The following is a 17558-nucleotide window of genomic DNA, read 5'->3' as shown; positions in this document are numbered from 1 at the left end:
AGTTCATCGCGACGTTCGTGGACCGGAGGTTCCTGCGTCGGGTCGTACCTTCTGGAACAGCAGGATCGCACCTTTGGCTGAAGGACACAAGTCTGACCAGAGAGGAACGTTCTGGTCCAGAAGCAACATCTCCTGTAGAGTCAGAGACTTGAGTCCAGTTTGTGCAATAAACACTTGTTTACAATAAACACTTGTTTGCAATAAACACTTGTTTACAATAAACACTTGTTTGCAATAAACACTTGTTTACAATAAACACTTGTTTACAATAAACACTTGTTTACAATAAACACTTGTTTACAATAAACACTTGTTTGCAATAAACACTTGTTTGCAATAAACACTTGTTTACAATAAACACTTGTTTACAATAAACACTTGTTTGCAATAAACACTTGTATTAACAAACACTTGTTTACAATAAACACTTTTGTTTACGATAAACACTTGTTTGCAATAAACACTTGTTTGCAATAAACACTTGTTTACAATAAACACTTTTGTTTACGATAAACACTTGTTTACAATAAACACTTGTTTGCAATAAACACTTGTTTGCAATAAACACTTGTTTGCAATAAACACTTTTTTTTACGATAAACACTTGTTTGCATAAACACTTGTTTACAATAAACACTTTTGTTTACAATAAACACTTGTTTGCAATAACACTTTTGTTTACGATAAACTTTTTTTGTGTACAATAAACACTTGTTTGCAATAAACACTTGTTTGCAATAAACACTTGTTTACAATAAACACTTTTGTTTACGATAAACACTTGTTTGCAATAAACACTTGTTTGCAATAAACACTTGTTTACAATAAACACTTTTGTTTGCAATAAACACTTGTTTGCAATAAACACTTGTTTACAATAAACACTTTTGTTTACAATAAACACTTGTTTGCAATAAACACTTTTGTTTACGATAAACTTTTTTGTGTACAATAAACACTTCTTTGCAATAAACACTTTTGTTTACAGTAAACTTTTGTGTACAATAAACACTTGTTTACAATAAACACTTGTTTACAATAAACACTTGTTTGCAATAAACACTTTTGTTTACGATAAACACTTGTTTAGAATAAACACTTTTGTTTACAGTAAACTTTTTTGTGTACAATAAACACTTGTTTACAATAAACACTTTTGTTTACAGTAAACTTTTTTGTGTACAATAAACACTTGTTTGCAATAAACACTTGTTTACAATAAACACTTGTTTGCAATAAACACTTGTTTACGATAACAACTTTTGTTTACTATGAACACTTTTGTTTACAATAAACACTTTTTTTTACAGTAAACTTTTTTGTGTACAATAAACACTTGTTTAGAATAAACACTTTTGTTTACTATGAACACTTTTGTTTAGAATAAATACTTTTGTTTACTATAAACACTTTTGTTTGCAATAAACACTTGTTTGCAATAAACACTTTTGTTTACTATAAACACTTTTGTTTGCAATAAACACTTTTGTTTACTATAAACACTTTTGTTTAGAATAAACACTTTTGTTTGCAATAAACACTTTTGTTTGCAATAAACACTTGTCATTTCATTATAAATAATTATTATTGTGTAATATTTCATATCCCACAGAAGTATTTTATTGTTATTCCACATATTTAAGTTATTATAAATCATGCATTAATTGATTATTGAGAGTTGATTATTAATATGTCACAAATCAAACCTGTTACTTTAAGTAATTACATTGTTTCATGTGATAGTTTAATACATTTTCTAATTAATATTGTGTTTGTTTGAACACTATTCATTTACTAAAATATAATCTATAACAAGGCGATCAATTCAATGTCCTCAGGGGTCACGTGACATAAATGTCGTCAAGAGAACAAAACATCTTATTAAATAAGGTTTAGTCTTAATCAAATTTTATATTATTCCATTTTTTTACTTTAATATTCGCAAGCAAATGCACTTGTTATACAATTTAAAACCAAATAAGTGTTATTACAACATACAATGAGTAATTAATAATAATTGGAGTTGATATACATCAAAAAAAAAAAAAATATATATATATATATACATATACTGTATATATATAAATTACCCATAAGAAAGTTTTCAAACAAAGATTAAGTATTAATATTCTTGGATAGTCAAAAAAACATTGCTACAGTTTTACAGTATATATGTTGCTCAGTTTCATGACACAAAAACGACTCCATACGTACGAACAGATCCATCGGTTTCACTGTTAATAAGAAAAATATCCTCGAACGACTGATGACAGTTGGTTTGTTGAAGCACATTCTGGGTCTTTATAGTTTGTTATTGTTACATCTAAGGTAAGGTAAGGTAAGGTAAGGTAAGGTCAATTAAATCTGAAGGTAAATGAGTTATAATTGTGGATCATTTACCCTCGTCGTGATGAAGACGACGTCCGTGGACTCGTGAGCTTCGGCTCCTCCTTCCCAGTACAGCGTTGTGACTTCATCAGACGTGAGCGAGCAGCTGAGAACACAAGGTTCTGGAATCAACACCTGGAGAACTTAACTAGTCTCTCAACCAATCTTAACCTCTGCACCAGTCGCAAGTAAGGTAAGGTTCAACTTTATTGATCCCTCAGGAGGTCTCCTTCGGGGAATTGTTTTTTAGCCAGCAATTTTTCATAAACAATAAAAAATAATACATAAAAAATAAAATAAGAAAAGAACATGAAACACAAAAGAAAGAACAAGAGACACAATCTAAGTATAAAGATAAAGAACATAGGTCAAATAAAATAACAACAACAAAGGATACAAAGACTAACATAGAACAGAACATCCAGATACTTTCACTCCACTCCTGCCCCCGAACTCAGAATTGTACAATTTAATAGCCCGAGGAATGAATGAGTCCCTGAGTCTATTAGTGTTGCATCATGGGAGGAGCATTCGTGCTTCATCTGCTTCTCTGCTCACTGATGACAGTGTTGAGAGGATGATGTCATCATCATGATGGACAGTAGTTTGTCCAGTGATCTCTGAACAACTGTCACCAGTGAGTCCAGCTTCATTCCAACCACAGAACTCCTGATCAACCTGTTGACCTCCTCTTGGACACATTTCCACCCCAACACACCACAGCACACTCCTAAGTGTGTGTGTGCGTGTGTGTGTGGGGGGGGGGGTGTGTATGTGTGTGTGTGTGTGTGTGTGTGTGTGTGTGTGTGTGTGTGTGTGTGTGTGTGTATGTGTGTGTGTGTATGTGTGTGTGTGTGTGTGTGTGTGTATGTGTGTGTGTGTGTGTGTGTGTGTGTGTGGGGGGGGGGGGGTTGGGTGTATGTGTGTGTGTGTGTGTGTGTGTGTGTGTGTGTGTGTGTGTGTGTGTGTGTGTGTGTGTGTGTGTATGTGTGTGTGTGTGTGTGTGTGTGTGTACTTCCTTCACACCCATCATGAACTTGAGTCAACATCAAGTACCTGACGTGGAACTCTGCACTGGGTCGTCCAGCACTGGTGTGGTTCAGAGCGACTCCCATCAGAACCGGCTCCGCGAGGAACCCGAGAGGAACGTTCACCTGGAGAAGAAAAAATATTTTCAATAATTTATAAATTATTTTTTAAAGTTTGTAAATTATTTTTTAAAGTTTGTAAATTATTTTTTAAGTTTGTAAATTAAATAATATTAAATAGTTTGTTTATTATTTTGATAGTTTGTCAATTATTTTTAATAGTTTGTAAATTATACACTTTTTTATAATTTGTAAATTACTTTTAATTTGTAAATTATTTTTAATAGTTTTTAAATTATTTTCAAAAGTATGTAAATTACAAGACGACGGTCATGTGAAGCCGGTCATGTGACGCCGGTCATGTGACACCGGTCATGTGACGACGGTCATGTGACGACGGTCATGTGACGACGGTCATGTGACGCCGGTCATGTGAAGCCGGTCATGTGAAGCCGGTCATGTGACACCGGTCATGTGACACCGGTCATGTGACGAGGGTCATGTGACGAGGGTCATGTGACGAGGGTCATGTGACGACGGTCATGTGACGACGGTCATGTGAAGCCGGTCATGTGACGCCGGTCATGTGACGACGGTCATGTGACGCCGGTCATGTGACGCCGGTCATGTGACACCGGTCATGTGACGACGGTCATGTGACGACGGTCATGTGACGACGGTCATGTGAAGCCGGTCATGTGACGACGGTCATGTGACGACGGTCATGTGACGACGGTCATGTGACGAGGGTCATGTGAAGCCGGTCATGTGAAGCCGGTCATGTGAAGCCGGTCATGTGACGACGGTCATGTGACGCCGGTCATGTGAAGCCGGTCATGTGAAGCCGGTCATGTGACACCGGTCATGTGACGACGGTCATGTGAAGCTTGTCATGTGACGACGGTCATGTGACGCCGGTCATGTGAAGCCGGTCATGTGACACCGGCTATGTGACGACGGTCATGTGAAGCTTGTCATGTGACAACGGTCATGTGACGCCGGTCATGTGACGCCGGTCATGTGAAGCCGATCATGTGACGAGGGTCATGTGACGACGGTCATGTGACGAGGGTCATGTGACGACGGTCATGTGACGACGGTCATGTGACACCGGTCATGTGACACCGGTCATGTGACGAGGGTCATGTGACACCGGTCATGTGACGACGGTCATGTGACACCGGTCATGTGACGACGGTCATGTGACGACGGTCATGTGACGACGGTCATGTGAAGCCGGTCATGTGAAGCCGGTCATGTGAAGCCGGTCATGTGACGCCGCTCATGTGACGCCGGTCATGTGACGACGGTCATGTGACGCCGGTCATGTGACGCCGGTCATGTGAAGCCGGTCATGTGACGCCGCTCATGTGACGCCGGTCATGTGACGACGGTCATGTGACGCCGGTCATGTGACGCCGGTCATGTGAAGCCGGTCATGTGAAGCCGGTCATGTGACGCCGGTCATGTGAAGCCGGTCATGTGATGAGGGTCATGTGACGCCGGTCATGTGAAGCCGGTCATGTGACGCCGGTCATGTGACGCCGGTCATGTGACGACGGTCATGTGACGACGGCCATGTGACGATGGTCATGTGACGCCGGTCATGTGACGCCGGTCATGTGACGACGGCCATGTGACGACGGCCATGTGACGCCGGTCATGTGACGCCGGTCATGTGAAGCCGGTCATGTGACGCCGCTCATGTGACGCCGCTCATGTGACGACGGTCATGTGACGCCGGTCATGTGACGCCGGTCATGTGAAGCCGGTCATGTGAAGCCGGTCATGTGACGCCGGTCATGTGAAGCCGGTCATGTGATGAGGGTCATGTGACGCCGGTCATGTGAAGCCGGTCATGTGACGCCGGTCATGTGACGCCGGTCATGTGACGACGGTCATGTGACGACGGCCATGTGACGACGGTCATGTGACGCCGGTCATGTGACGCCGGTCATGTGACGACGGCCATGTGACGACGGCCATGTGACGACGGTCATGTGACGCCGGTCATGTGACGCCGGTCATGTGACGAGGGTCATGTGACGCCGGTCATGTGACGACGGCCATGTGACGCCGGTCATGTGACGCCGGTCATGTGACGAGGGTCATGTGACGACGGTCATGTGACGACGGCCATGTGACGACGGCCATGTGACGACGGCCATGTGACGCCGGCCATGTGACGCCGGCCATGTGACGCCGGTCATGTGACGCCGGTCATGTGACGCCGGTCATGTGACGCCGGTCATGTGACGCCGGTCATGTGACGAGGGTCACGTGACGACGGTCACGTGACGACGGTCATGTGACGACGGTCATGTGACGAGGGTCATGTGACGACGGTCATGTGACGACGGTCATGTGACGACGGTCATGTGACGACGGTCATGTGACACCGGTCAGGTGACGACGGTCATGTGACGACGGTCATGTGACGACGGTCATGTGACACCGGTCAGGTGACGACGGTCATGTGACGAGGGTCATGTGACGACGGTCATGTGACGACGGTCATGTGACGACGGTCATGTGACACCGGTCAGGTGACGACGGTCATGTGACGAGGGTCACGTGACGCCGGTAAGGTGACGACGGTCATGTGACGACGGTCATGTGACGCCGGTAAGGTGACGACGGTCATGTGACGAGGGTCATGTGACGACGGTCATGTGACGCCGGTCATGTGACGCCGGTCACGTGACTCACCTCGTCTCTGATCTCGGCGCACACGGACGAGAAAAGTTCTGCGACGACGGCGTCGGGTTTCTGCCGCAGCAGCGCCGTCGTGATGTCCTGCTCGCCGACGGTCCGACCCAAACCCTCGCAGACCACCTGCGGAGGTCGCAGCACGTCAACCGCCTGACCTTGGCCGGGACCTTTGACCTCTCTCACCTTGGGCTCCGGGTGACCCCCGGGAATGTCCAGCAGTCCCCCGGCCTCCGCCACCTTCTGGCTCCTGCGGATCAGAACCACCTTCCCGTCGCTGGTGGACATGACGGCGCCGACGCCCAGAGGCTGAGCCAGCAGCGCCAGACGGTCGCCGAACTCTCGCTCGCCGCGGCCGCGCAGCTCGTCCGCCCGACCCGACCAGTTGGTGCCGAGGTAGTCCTTGTAGCAGGTGAGGCCCAGCCTCAGGGTGAGAAGGGGCGGAGCCTCACACGCGACGTCCTCACCTGGCACAGGTGCGTCGTCCAGGTGAGCGACGGCTCGCGGCGGCTGGAGACCGTCGAGCGACGCCATCTTGAAGGAGTGAAGTCTGAACTTGGCTCCGTTGAAGAGCCACGGCTGCTTCGTCCAGCGCTCGGTCCAGACACGGTGGATGTCCTGCTCCAGGCCTGCGTCCGTCTGCCTGTTGAAGCTGAGGTCAAGAGGTCGAGGGTCATCACAGGTCAAGAAGTAATAATCATTTTTTCCTGAACATTCTTTATAACTGTGTCGATATTAAACTGCACTGTCAGCAGTTTTTTCATATTTTTGGTTTTAAACTCATTTATTTTTACCACAGTTCTTTTGTGGATTATACTTCAATAAAGTATTAAAATATTAGATTTTCTTTTAAAAATAAACATGAAAATATTCGAACCACGTTCATTTTTGTGCTGCAGTAAAACTTCGTCAAGAGTCATGTGGTCTGTAAATACTACACTATCACAACACCAGAATCAAGTACTGGACAATACTACACATATATACTTGTTACTACACTATCACAACACCAGAGTTAAGTACTGGACAATACTACACATATATACTTGTTACTACACTATCACAACACCAGAGTTAAGTACTGGACAATACTACACATATATACTTGTTACTACACTATCACAACACCAGAGTCAAGTACTGGACAATACTACACATATATACTTGTTACTACACTATCACAACACCAGAGTCAAGTACTGGACAATACTACACATATATACTTGTTACTACACTATCACAACACCAGAGTCAAGTACTGGACAATACTACACATATATACTTGTTACTACACTATCACAACACCAGAGTCAAGTACTGGACAATACTACACATATATACTTGTTACTACACTATCACAACACCAGAGTCAAGTACTGGACAATACTACACATATATACGTGTTACTTCACTATCACAACACCAGAGTTGAGTACTGGACAATACTACACATATATACTTGTTACTACACTGTCACAACACCAGAATCAAGTACTGGACAATACTACACATATATACTTGTTACTACACTATCACAACACCAGAATCAAGTACTGGACAATACTACACATATATACTTGTTACTACACTATCACAACACCAGAGTTAAGTACTGGACAATACTACACATATATACTTGTTACTACACTATCACAACACCAGAGTCAAGTACTGGACAATACTACACATATATACTTGTTACTACACTATCACAACACCAGAGTCAAGTACTGGACAATACTACACGTATATACGTGTTTCTTCACTATCACAACACCAGAGTCAAGTACTGGACAATACTACACATATATACTTGTTACTACACTATCACAACACCAGAGTCAAGTACTGGACAATACTACACATATATACTTGTTACTACACTATCACAACACCAGAGTCAAGTACTGGACAATACTACACATATATACTTGTTACTACACTATCACAACACCAGAGTCAAGTACTGGACAATACTACACATATATACTTGTTACTACACTATCACAACACCAGAGTCAAGTACTGGACAATACTACACATATATACTTGTTACTACACTATTACAACACCAGAATCAAGTACTGGACAATACTACACATATATACTTGTTACTACACTATCACAACACCAGAATCAAGTACTGGACAATACTACACATATATACTTGTTACTACACTATCACAACACCAGAGTTAAGTACTGGACAATACTACACATATATACTTGTTACTACACTATCACAACACCAGAGTCAAGTACTGGACAATACTACACATATATACTTGTTACTACACTATCACAACACCAGAGTCAAGTACTGGACAATACTACACATATATACTTGTTACTACACTATCACAACACCAGAGTCAAGTACTGGACAATACTACACATATATACTTGTTACTACACTATCACAACACCAGAGTCAAGTACTGGACAATACTACACATATATACTTGTTACTACACTATCACAACACCAGAGTCAAGTACTGGACAATACTACACATATATACTTGTTACTACACTATCACAACACCAGAGTCAAGTACTGGACAATACTACACATATATACTTGTTACTACACTATCACAACACCAGAATCAAGTACTGGACAATACTACACATATATACTTGTTACTACACTATCACAACACCAGAATCAAGTACTGGACAATACTACACATATATACTTGTTACTACACTATCACAACACCAGAGTCAAGTACTGGACAATACTACACATATATACTTGTTACTACACTATCACAACACCAGAGTCAAGTACTGGACAATACTACACGTATATACGTGTTACTTCACTATCACAACACCAGAGTTGAGTACTGGACACTACTACACATATATACTTGTTACTACACTATCACAACACCAGAGTTAAGTACTGGACAATACTACACATATATACTTGTTACTACACTATCACAACACCAGAGTTAAGTACTGGACAATACTACACATATATACTTGTTACTACACTATCACAACTACAGAGTCAAGTACTGGACAATACTACACATATATACTTGTTACTACACTATCACAACACCAGAGTCAAGTACTGGACAATACTACACATATATACTTGTTACTACACTATCACAACACCAGAGTCAAGTACTGGACAATACTACACATATATACTTGTTACTACACTATCACAACACCAGAGTCAAGTACTGGACAATACTACACATATATATGTGTTACTTCACTATCACAACACCAGAGTTGAGTACTGGACAATACTACACATATATACTTGGTACTTCACTATCACAACACCAGAATCAAGTACTGGACAATACTTCAAATATATCCTTGTTACTTCACTATCACAACACCAGAATCAAGTACTGGACAATACTACACATATATACTTGTTACTACACTGTCACAACACCAGAATCAAGTACTGGACAATACTACACATATATACTTGTTACTACACTATCACAACACCAGAATCAAGTACTGGACAATACTACACATATATACTTGTTACTACACTATCACAACACCAGAGTTAAGTACTGGACAATACTACACATATATACTTGTTACTACACTATCACAACACCAGAGTCAAGTACTGGACAATACTACACATATATACTTGTTACTACACTATCACAACACCAGAGTCAAGTACTGGACAATACTACACGTATATATGTGTTACTTCACTATCACAACACCAGAGTCAAGTACTGGACAATACTTCAAATATATCCTTGTTACTACAATATCACTATATATCGTGTCGTTGACACTGTATCGTGATACGTCACCATCAGGACAAAAACATTGACACTACAAACTACAAACCATGTAAAGTTCTCAATCAACCTCTACACGTTTTTGGAAACAAGTACAACAAACAAAGAAGTAAAACAGAACATTTTGGGGGTTTTTTTAACCTCAAAAAAATATCAAAGTATTTTTCTGCATGAACCGTCAGGGCTGATCAGGGCTGTCAATCACAGAAGAGTGACGAATGTATATTTACAGGAACAGGAAGTTGTGATTCTGACGTGTTTCGTCTATTTTAACTGTGTCTGTGTTTCTTCTTCTTCAACAAACACTCAAACCAACAGTTTGACTCTCGTTATAATATAATAATAATATCGTTAATAATCGTTGACATCAATCATGTCTTATCTTATCATCGTTCAGGTCATGATATCATCAACGTGAACTTTCATCTACTGCGATTCAAAAGTATTTGACGTGTCACATGAGAACACAAACATGTATTTTAATACTTCAAGAACATTATTGATACCTTTCACATATTTCCACCTGGACCTGGAACCGTCTCAGACCGTTCCAAGCAGCACAGTCCAGCAGCAGAGACACTTCAGAGTCCATCATGTCCTTCAGTGCGCACGTCTACAGTTACACACAGTTACACACATGGTTACACACATGGTTACACACACAGTTACACACACGGTTACACACACTGTTACACACACAGTTACACACATGGTTACACACACTGTTACACACACGGTTACACACACTGTTACACACACGGTTACACACACTGTTACACACACAGTTACACACACAGTTACACACACTGTTACACACAGTTACACACACAGTTACACACGGTTACACACACTGTTACACACTGTTACACACACAGTTACACACACAGTTACACACACAGTTACACACACTGTTACACACACAGTTACACACACAGTTACACACGGTTACACACACTGTTACACACAGTTACACACGGTTACACACACTGTTACACACAGTTACACACACAGTTACACACGGTTACACACACTGTTACACACTGTTACACACACAGTTACACACACAGTTACACACACAGTTACACACACAGTTACACACGGTTACACACACAGTTACACACACTGTTACACACAGTTACACACACAGTTACACACAGTTACACACACTTACACACACAGTTACACACACAGTTACACACACAGTTTCACACACAGTTACACACACTGTTACACACACAGTTACACACACAGTTACACACGGTTACACACACTGTTACACACACAGTTACACACACAGTTACACACGGTTACACACACTGTTACACACACGGTTACACACACTGTTACACACACAGTTACACACACAGTTACACACACAGTTACACACACAGTTACACACACTGTTACACACAGTTACACACATGGTTACACACATGGTTACACACATGGTTACACACATGGTTACACACACTGTTACACACAGTTACACACGGTTACACACATGGTTACACACATGGTTACACACATGGTTACACACACATGGTTACACACACAGTTACACACAGTTACACACACAGTTACACACACGGTTAAACACAGTTACACACATAGTTACACACACAGTTACACACACAGTTACACACACGGTTACAGACACGGTTACACACACTGTTACACACACAGTTACACACAGTTACACACAGTTACACACACGGTTACACACACTGTTACACACACTGTTACACACACAGTTACACACACGGTTAAACACAGTTACACACATAGTTACACACACAGTTACACACACAGTTACACACACGGTTACACACACTGTTACACACACAGTTACATACACAGTTACACACACGGTTACACACATGGTTACACACACTGTTACACACAGTTACACACACTGTTACACACAGTTACACACACTGTTACACACATGGTTACACACACTGTTACACACACGGTTACACACATGGTTACACACACTGTTACACACACAGTTACACACAGTTACACACACGGTTACAGACACGGTTACACACACTGTTACACACACTGTTACACACACAGTTACAAACATAGTTACACACACAGTTACACACACGGTTAAACACAGTTACACACACGGTTACACACACACCCCAACACAGTTACACACACAGTTACACACACGGTTACACACATGGTTACACCGATGTTACACACACAGTTACACACACGGTTACAGACACGGTTACACACACTGTTACACACACAGTTACACACAGTTACACACACGGTTACACACACTGTTACACACACAGTTACACACACTGTTACACACATGGTTACACACACTGTTACACACATGGTTACACACACTGTTACACACATGGTTACACACACTGTTACACACACAGTTACACACACTGTTACACACATGGTTACACACACTGTTACACACATGGTTACACACACTGTTACACACATGGTTACACACACTGTTACACACACAGTTACACACACAGTTACACACACTGTTACACACATGGTTACACACACGGTTACACACATGGTTACACACACTGTTACACACACAGTTACACACACGGTTACAGACACGGTTACACACACTGTTACACACACAGTTACACACAGTTACACACACGGTTACAGACACGGTTACACACATGGTTACACACACTGTTACACACATGGTTACACACACTGTTACACACACAGTTACACACACTGTTACACACATGGTTACACACACTGTTACACACATGGTTACACACACTGTTACACACACAGTTACACATTTATTCCTCGAACCGTAAGTTTATACGAACATCAGGTTTGAAAAACTCACAACCTTTATGAACAACTTTCCATTCGTTTCTAAATTATTATGAGTATTTGCTTCATTTTAAAATACATTTTTTAAAGTATATTTCTTTCTTTCTTCTTCTCTTTCGAACTAAAGTGTATTTTTTACGGTTTATTGTATTTTTATTTCCTACTTTTCAAGTTCCAAATACTTACAAATAAACATATTTATGGTGCTGGTTGATAATTGATAACAATGTTCACTGTGAGAATAACAAGATCACAGATGAGCTGCTTTTAATCTCTTTATCTTCTGTTTCTACCAGAGATGAAGAGTCATCTGTGAGGGACTCGGAGTAGAGCTCTAGATGGAAATGATCTCGTTCATTTCAATGGATTATGTCACGTGTGAAGGTCAAAGGTCAACAAAGACTTCCAGGAATATTTGGATTTAAATTATTTCTGCTCCTGAAAATCATCTCAAATTCAGAACCACATGCTCACATATTTTAAGATGTTTATGTTGTAAGTATTTATCAAACCAGACACACATGAAAACCACAGTAGATCAGTTTTTAACACCAACAATATTAAATATATAAATTGAAGTTAAATCCATCATGAAGGCGCGTTTAAACACGTGAAGGTTTAACGTTAAAAATGTCGAACTAAAAGTATTTTTGTTAAAACACGTGAAGGTTCGCAGCAAAGAATCCTGATAAGACACATATCACGGTTTAAAGTCGAGAATATATTGTAAAAATGAGGAAAAACGTTGCGACTGAACCTGACGTGACGCGCCTGAAGTTACTTCCTCTGTTTGATCCACGTCTGCTCACCAGCGGCCCCTAGCGGGCGAAGTTAACTGCAGCCTTTTTCATTTATTTTAATATATAAAACATCATTATGTATTTTTTTTAACAACATCAAGATATATTCGAATTAATGTGATTTTAAAATAATTATATTTTGGTCTCCCCTGTTAAATCAAGCCGCCGTGGATACATCATTTTGTTGGTCGTCGATCGGGCTCATTTCCGGTTTAAAAAAACTTAATTAATTACATAGTTTATTAAATTGTATATAATTGTTTTTGTTTTTTCACAAAAAATATTATAACGTTCAATATTAGTCACATACGCCAACAACAAAAGTCGATTCCTTTCCTACTTCTTGCTCTTATTTTGAAGAAGATGTATTCTATTTCCGGATGGATGCAGAGTAGCGAGCTTGATGACTGTTGAGTTTACGCAACACGGCTCTTATAACAACGTTCTTGGCTCGAGTCCCGCTGGTATGACCTTCTTCTTCTCACTCTTAATGGTTTTAAATCGTCCACAAATGTCTATGATGTTTGGATCAATCTGCGTTTTCATCGTGTGTTTGTTATTGTTGAGGCTAACAGCTGTTAGCATTAGCTTAACACTTTTCATTCATTGACTCTTAAAATATTGTTTAAAACTATTTCCACCGTCTTTTCAATGCATGTCACCTTTTGATAAAAGATCACATTTGGTCGTTAAGACGTGTATTTAACCTTAAACAAAGTGTATTTACTTTGCAAACCGACTGATGAACATTCCTGAGAAACAAAAGAATTTAAATGATGTAAAATCCAGTTTATTTTCTCGATGTTGTTCTTCATGTTTAGACTGTTTGTTGTTAAACATGCAGAGAGTTGATGATTCATCACTTTCTTTGACAACTAACTGACAAAGGGGAACAAAAACACAGTTTACTTCAAACTTCTCTTAAACTGACTATAAACATTGTTTTTATTTTTATTTTTAAATCGCAGGTTTGTGTCGCAGGCTGTTGAAATGTTATTGGCTTGTTTTTCCTCCAAAAGCACTCATTTTAAGTTCTTTTAAACACATTTCAACCTTTGAATGTGTTTAATGATTAATATATGTGTGTAAACTGTGTATTCTTCACATAACAAACTCCTCCATTTTTTCAGTGTTTACAACATTTATTTACAAATAGATTTAAAGTAAAGTTAAAACACTGCATGTGAATAACTAAATAAAGATCTGTAATACTGTCACACTAGTTGATGCTAAACTTGTCTGTTCAGCAGCTCCTGCTCGTCCTCAAAGCATCTTAAAGAACAATCATGCAGATGAAGCTTCAGCTCCAGTTGTGTCGCACATGTCTGTGGTGCTGCCGGAGTCAAGTGCGTCTTCTCTCTCAGACGCTTGCAAACAGGTAAACGTTGATGACATGTGTATGAAGTCACTGCAGGTGTAGGTGTGTGTTCACCTCCTCGTGTTCTCCTGCTGCAGAAGATCATCACACTACGATCTGCTGGGAGTGAAGTCCAATGCGTCGTTGGAGGAAATCAAAAGTGCATTTTTTGACAAATCTAAGAAGGTGTGTGTCATCGATATATACTTATGAGGATGAACCACATTTGTAAAATAGAATCGACAATATTAAAGTAAAGACACACATCTCTATTGGGTGTGTTAGCAAGTTATTGTAATGACTAAAATATTGTGTACATTGTGTGTTTTAATCCTAATATTCCTGTTCCTCAAATGTTTATTTTTTAATAGTTTTAATTTTGCTTTAGTATAGAATCACACAAATCACTCAACGGTTGTTATAACTTCCACTTCATATTATTATTTTTTTTTTTTGCAGTTTTATTTTAAATTATTTACTGTTACAACTGTTTCTCTTTTTATTTTTAGCACTTTTTACTTGTTGATGTTCTTAATATTGTGCTACATATGTGTGTTATTTACAACTACAGGTATTACATCACAAATAAGGAATATTTAGTTTATAATGAAATAACGTCCTCAAAAAGAAAGTTAACTTGAAATGTGCAATGAGGCATTCTACCGCATGAGGGCGATGTTTCCTCGTTTTAATTACAGCCAACATGTTCTCGTTTCTTCTGCAGTAGCTTCGACATGTTGTTCTTAATATATCAACTTTACAGAATAACATTAGGAAAATAGTGTGATCTATTCCTAACGACTACCTATAAGTGATTTTTGTTTGTGGTTGAGGTCAGAAAGTGTCGATCGTTGACACATTTAACCATTATTAATATATTGTTATGAACCTGCAGCTGCACCCCGACAGCGACCCCTCGGACCCGAGCCTTCACAGCCGCTTCGTGGAACTAAACGAGGCGTACAGAGTGTTGAGCAAAGATCGCAGCAGGAAAGAATACGACGTGAAAATGACGTTCAGAGCACATCGACCCTTCACATCTACCTCCACTCAGTCCACTCAGTCCACTCAGTCCAGTCAGTCCGGAGCCAGGTGAGTCCAACACAACCCGATCCACCGGGTCTTCCTCGAGTCAACTCTCGTCTCTGACGCCAGCGCCGAGGCCGAGGACGACAACGCCAGGTACTGGGAGCAGTTCCGTGATCCTCAGCAGATGACGGGAGAAGATCTTCAGCAGAGGAGGAGGATGAGCCTTCTGGTGGTTGGATGTTGTCTCCTCATCTCACTGCTGGGTCTGGGAGCTCACTTCGTCATCTACAGGTACTTCAGTCCATCTCTGGGCTTTATTCTTCTTTTATAGTTCTTGGTACGTGCGTGTATTAGGAGTGTTGTGTCATTGTGATTATATTTATCCTCGTTATACAGGTATTCAACGTCTGTAAATTAAAGAAATTAATATAATGTTAGTATTGCTCCGCGAGGTGTATTACTAGGAAGCTTCGCGGAGAAATATTACAGTGAATGGTGGAGTAATACTACAGTTAGAGGTGGAGTAATACTACGGGGACTGGTGGAGTAATACTACAGTGACTGGTGGAGTTATACTACAGTGACTGGTGGAGTAATACTACAGTGACTGGTGGAGTAATACTACAGTGACTGGTGGAGTAATACTACGGTGACTGGTGGAGTAATACTACAGTGACTTGTGGAGTAATACTACAGTGACTGGTGGAGTAATACTACGGTGACTGGTGGAGTAATACTACAGTGACTTGTGGAGTAATACTACAGTGACTGGTGGAGTAATACTACGGTGACTGGTGGAGTAAAACTACAGTGACTTGTGGAGTAATACTACAGTGACTGGTGGAGTAATACTACGGGGACTGGTGGAGTAATACTACAGTGACTTGTGGAGTAATACTACAGTGACTGGTGAAGTTTGCTTTAATTAAGTACATTTTTGAAGTGAGTCTACAAGATTAGTAGAAGTTTGTCTGATAACTACTGGAAGGGCTTCGCTGTAATGGTATTAGGAGAGGTTTAAATAAAGACACAAGAACATTCGCTTCACTTGCCACGTTACCAGGTACTGACCACTGCAGAGAAGTCATCCATCCATAATCTTAACTTTAAGAAAATTGAGATTATGTTCAGAACAGAACAACATCCTATATTAAAGTGTACTTTAAAGAAAATGTGTGAAATGTTGTTTTTGTCATTTTAGTAAACTTAAAGAAGTTCACAGTAACTATATGGACGAGAAGGACAGAGTCATCACGGAATTATACAACGAGTCCAAGGAGCAGGCCAGGTGTGTTTCCCTGAACTTCCGGGATTCGAACCCGACGCGTGAATAATTCCTGCTTCGTTTCAGGATCAACGGTTTCGAGAAACAACTTGAAATCATGCGCCAGAAACAAGCCAAGTTCGCGGAGAAGTTCAAGTGACTGAAGGGACAAGTTCCTCATTTGTCCTGCAGGTGGAAGCAAAGTTCTCGATGTGAAAGTATTTTAAGAGTTTTATTTAAATGAACGTGACGTCATACTTGAGAGAGAAGG

At 40.6% G+C, this 17558-nt stretch overlaps 2 protein-coding genes across 3 annotated transcripts in view; one reads left to right on the top strand and one right to left on the bottom strand.

Annotated features, from left to right (window-relative positions):
* Window positions 1-3: 3 nt before the first annotated feature.
* Window positions 4-13624, bottom strand: nudt22 (nudix (nucleoside diphosphate linked moiety X)-type motif 22). The gene is made up of 7 exons (XM_087799216.1): window positions 13595-13624; window positions 10497-10603; window positions 6372-6837; window positions 6186-6311; window positions 3445-3542; window positions 2401-2494; window positions 4-132 (listed from the first exon to the last, which is right to left on the bottom strand). The coding sequence occupies exons 2-7, from the start codon at window positions 10583-10585 to the stop codon at window positions 4-6; spliced, it is 1002 nt and encodes a 333-aa protein (XP_087655342.1). The 5' UTR covers window positions 10586-10603; window positions 13595-13624.
* Window positions 13625-14016: 392 nt separating this feature from the next.
* The window catches only part of dnajc4 (DnaJ (Hsp40) homolog, subfamily C, member 4), a 3622-nt gene continuing 80 nt past the window's right edge, over window positions 14017-17558 (top strand). Inside the window, exons 1-7 of one of the 2 annotated variants that reach the window (XM_087799217.1) lie at window positions 14017-14101; window positions 14888-15015; window positions 15093-15180; window positions 15890-16086; window positions 16150-16314; window positions 17225-17311; window positions 17375-17558. The exon at window positions 17375-17558 is cut by the window's right edge and continues 80 nt beyond it. In XM_087799217.1, the coding sequence (XP_087655343.1) occupies window positions 14924-15015; window positions 15093-15180; window positions 15890-16086; window positions 16150-16314; window positions 17225-17311; window positions 17375-17447 (702 nt within the window). In that variant the 5' untranslated portion in view covers window positions 14017-14101; window positions 14888-14923 and the 3' untranslated portion in view covers window positions 17448-17558. Of the gene's footprint in view, window positions 14102-14884; window positions 15016-15092; window positions 15181-15889; window positions 16087-16149; window positions 16315-17224; window positions 17312-17374 lie in introns of both variants that reach the window. The other variant, XM_087799218.1, reaches the window with a different exon arrangement.

The sequence above is a fragment of the Callionymus lyra genome, chromosome 9, assembly GCF_982586985.1.
Source record: "Callionymus lyra chromosome 9, fCalLyr1.hap1.1, whole genome shotgun sequence".
Taxonomy (NCBI): Eukaryota; Metazoa; Chordata; class Actinopteri; order Syngnathiformes; family Callionymidae; genus Callionymus; species Callionymus lyra.
Note: the sequence above shows the minus strand (reverse complement) of the source record. Positions and strands in the feature narration are given on the sequence as shown.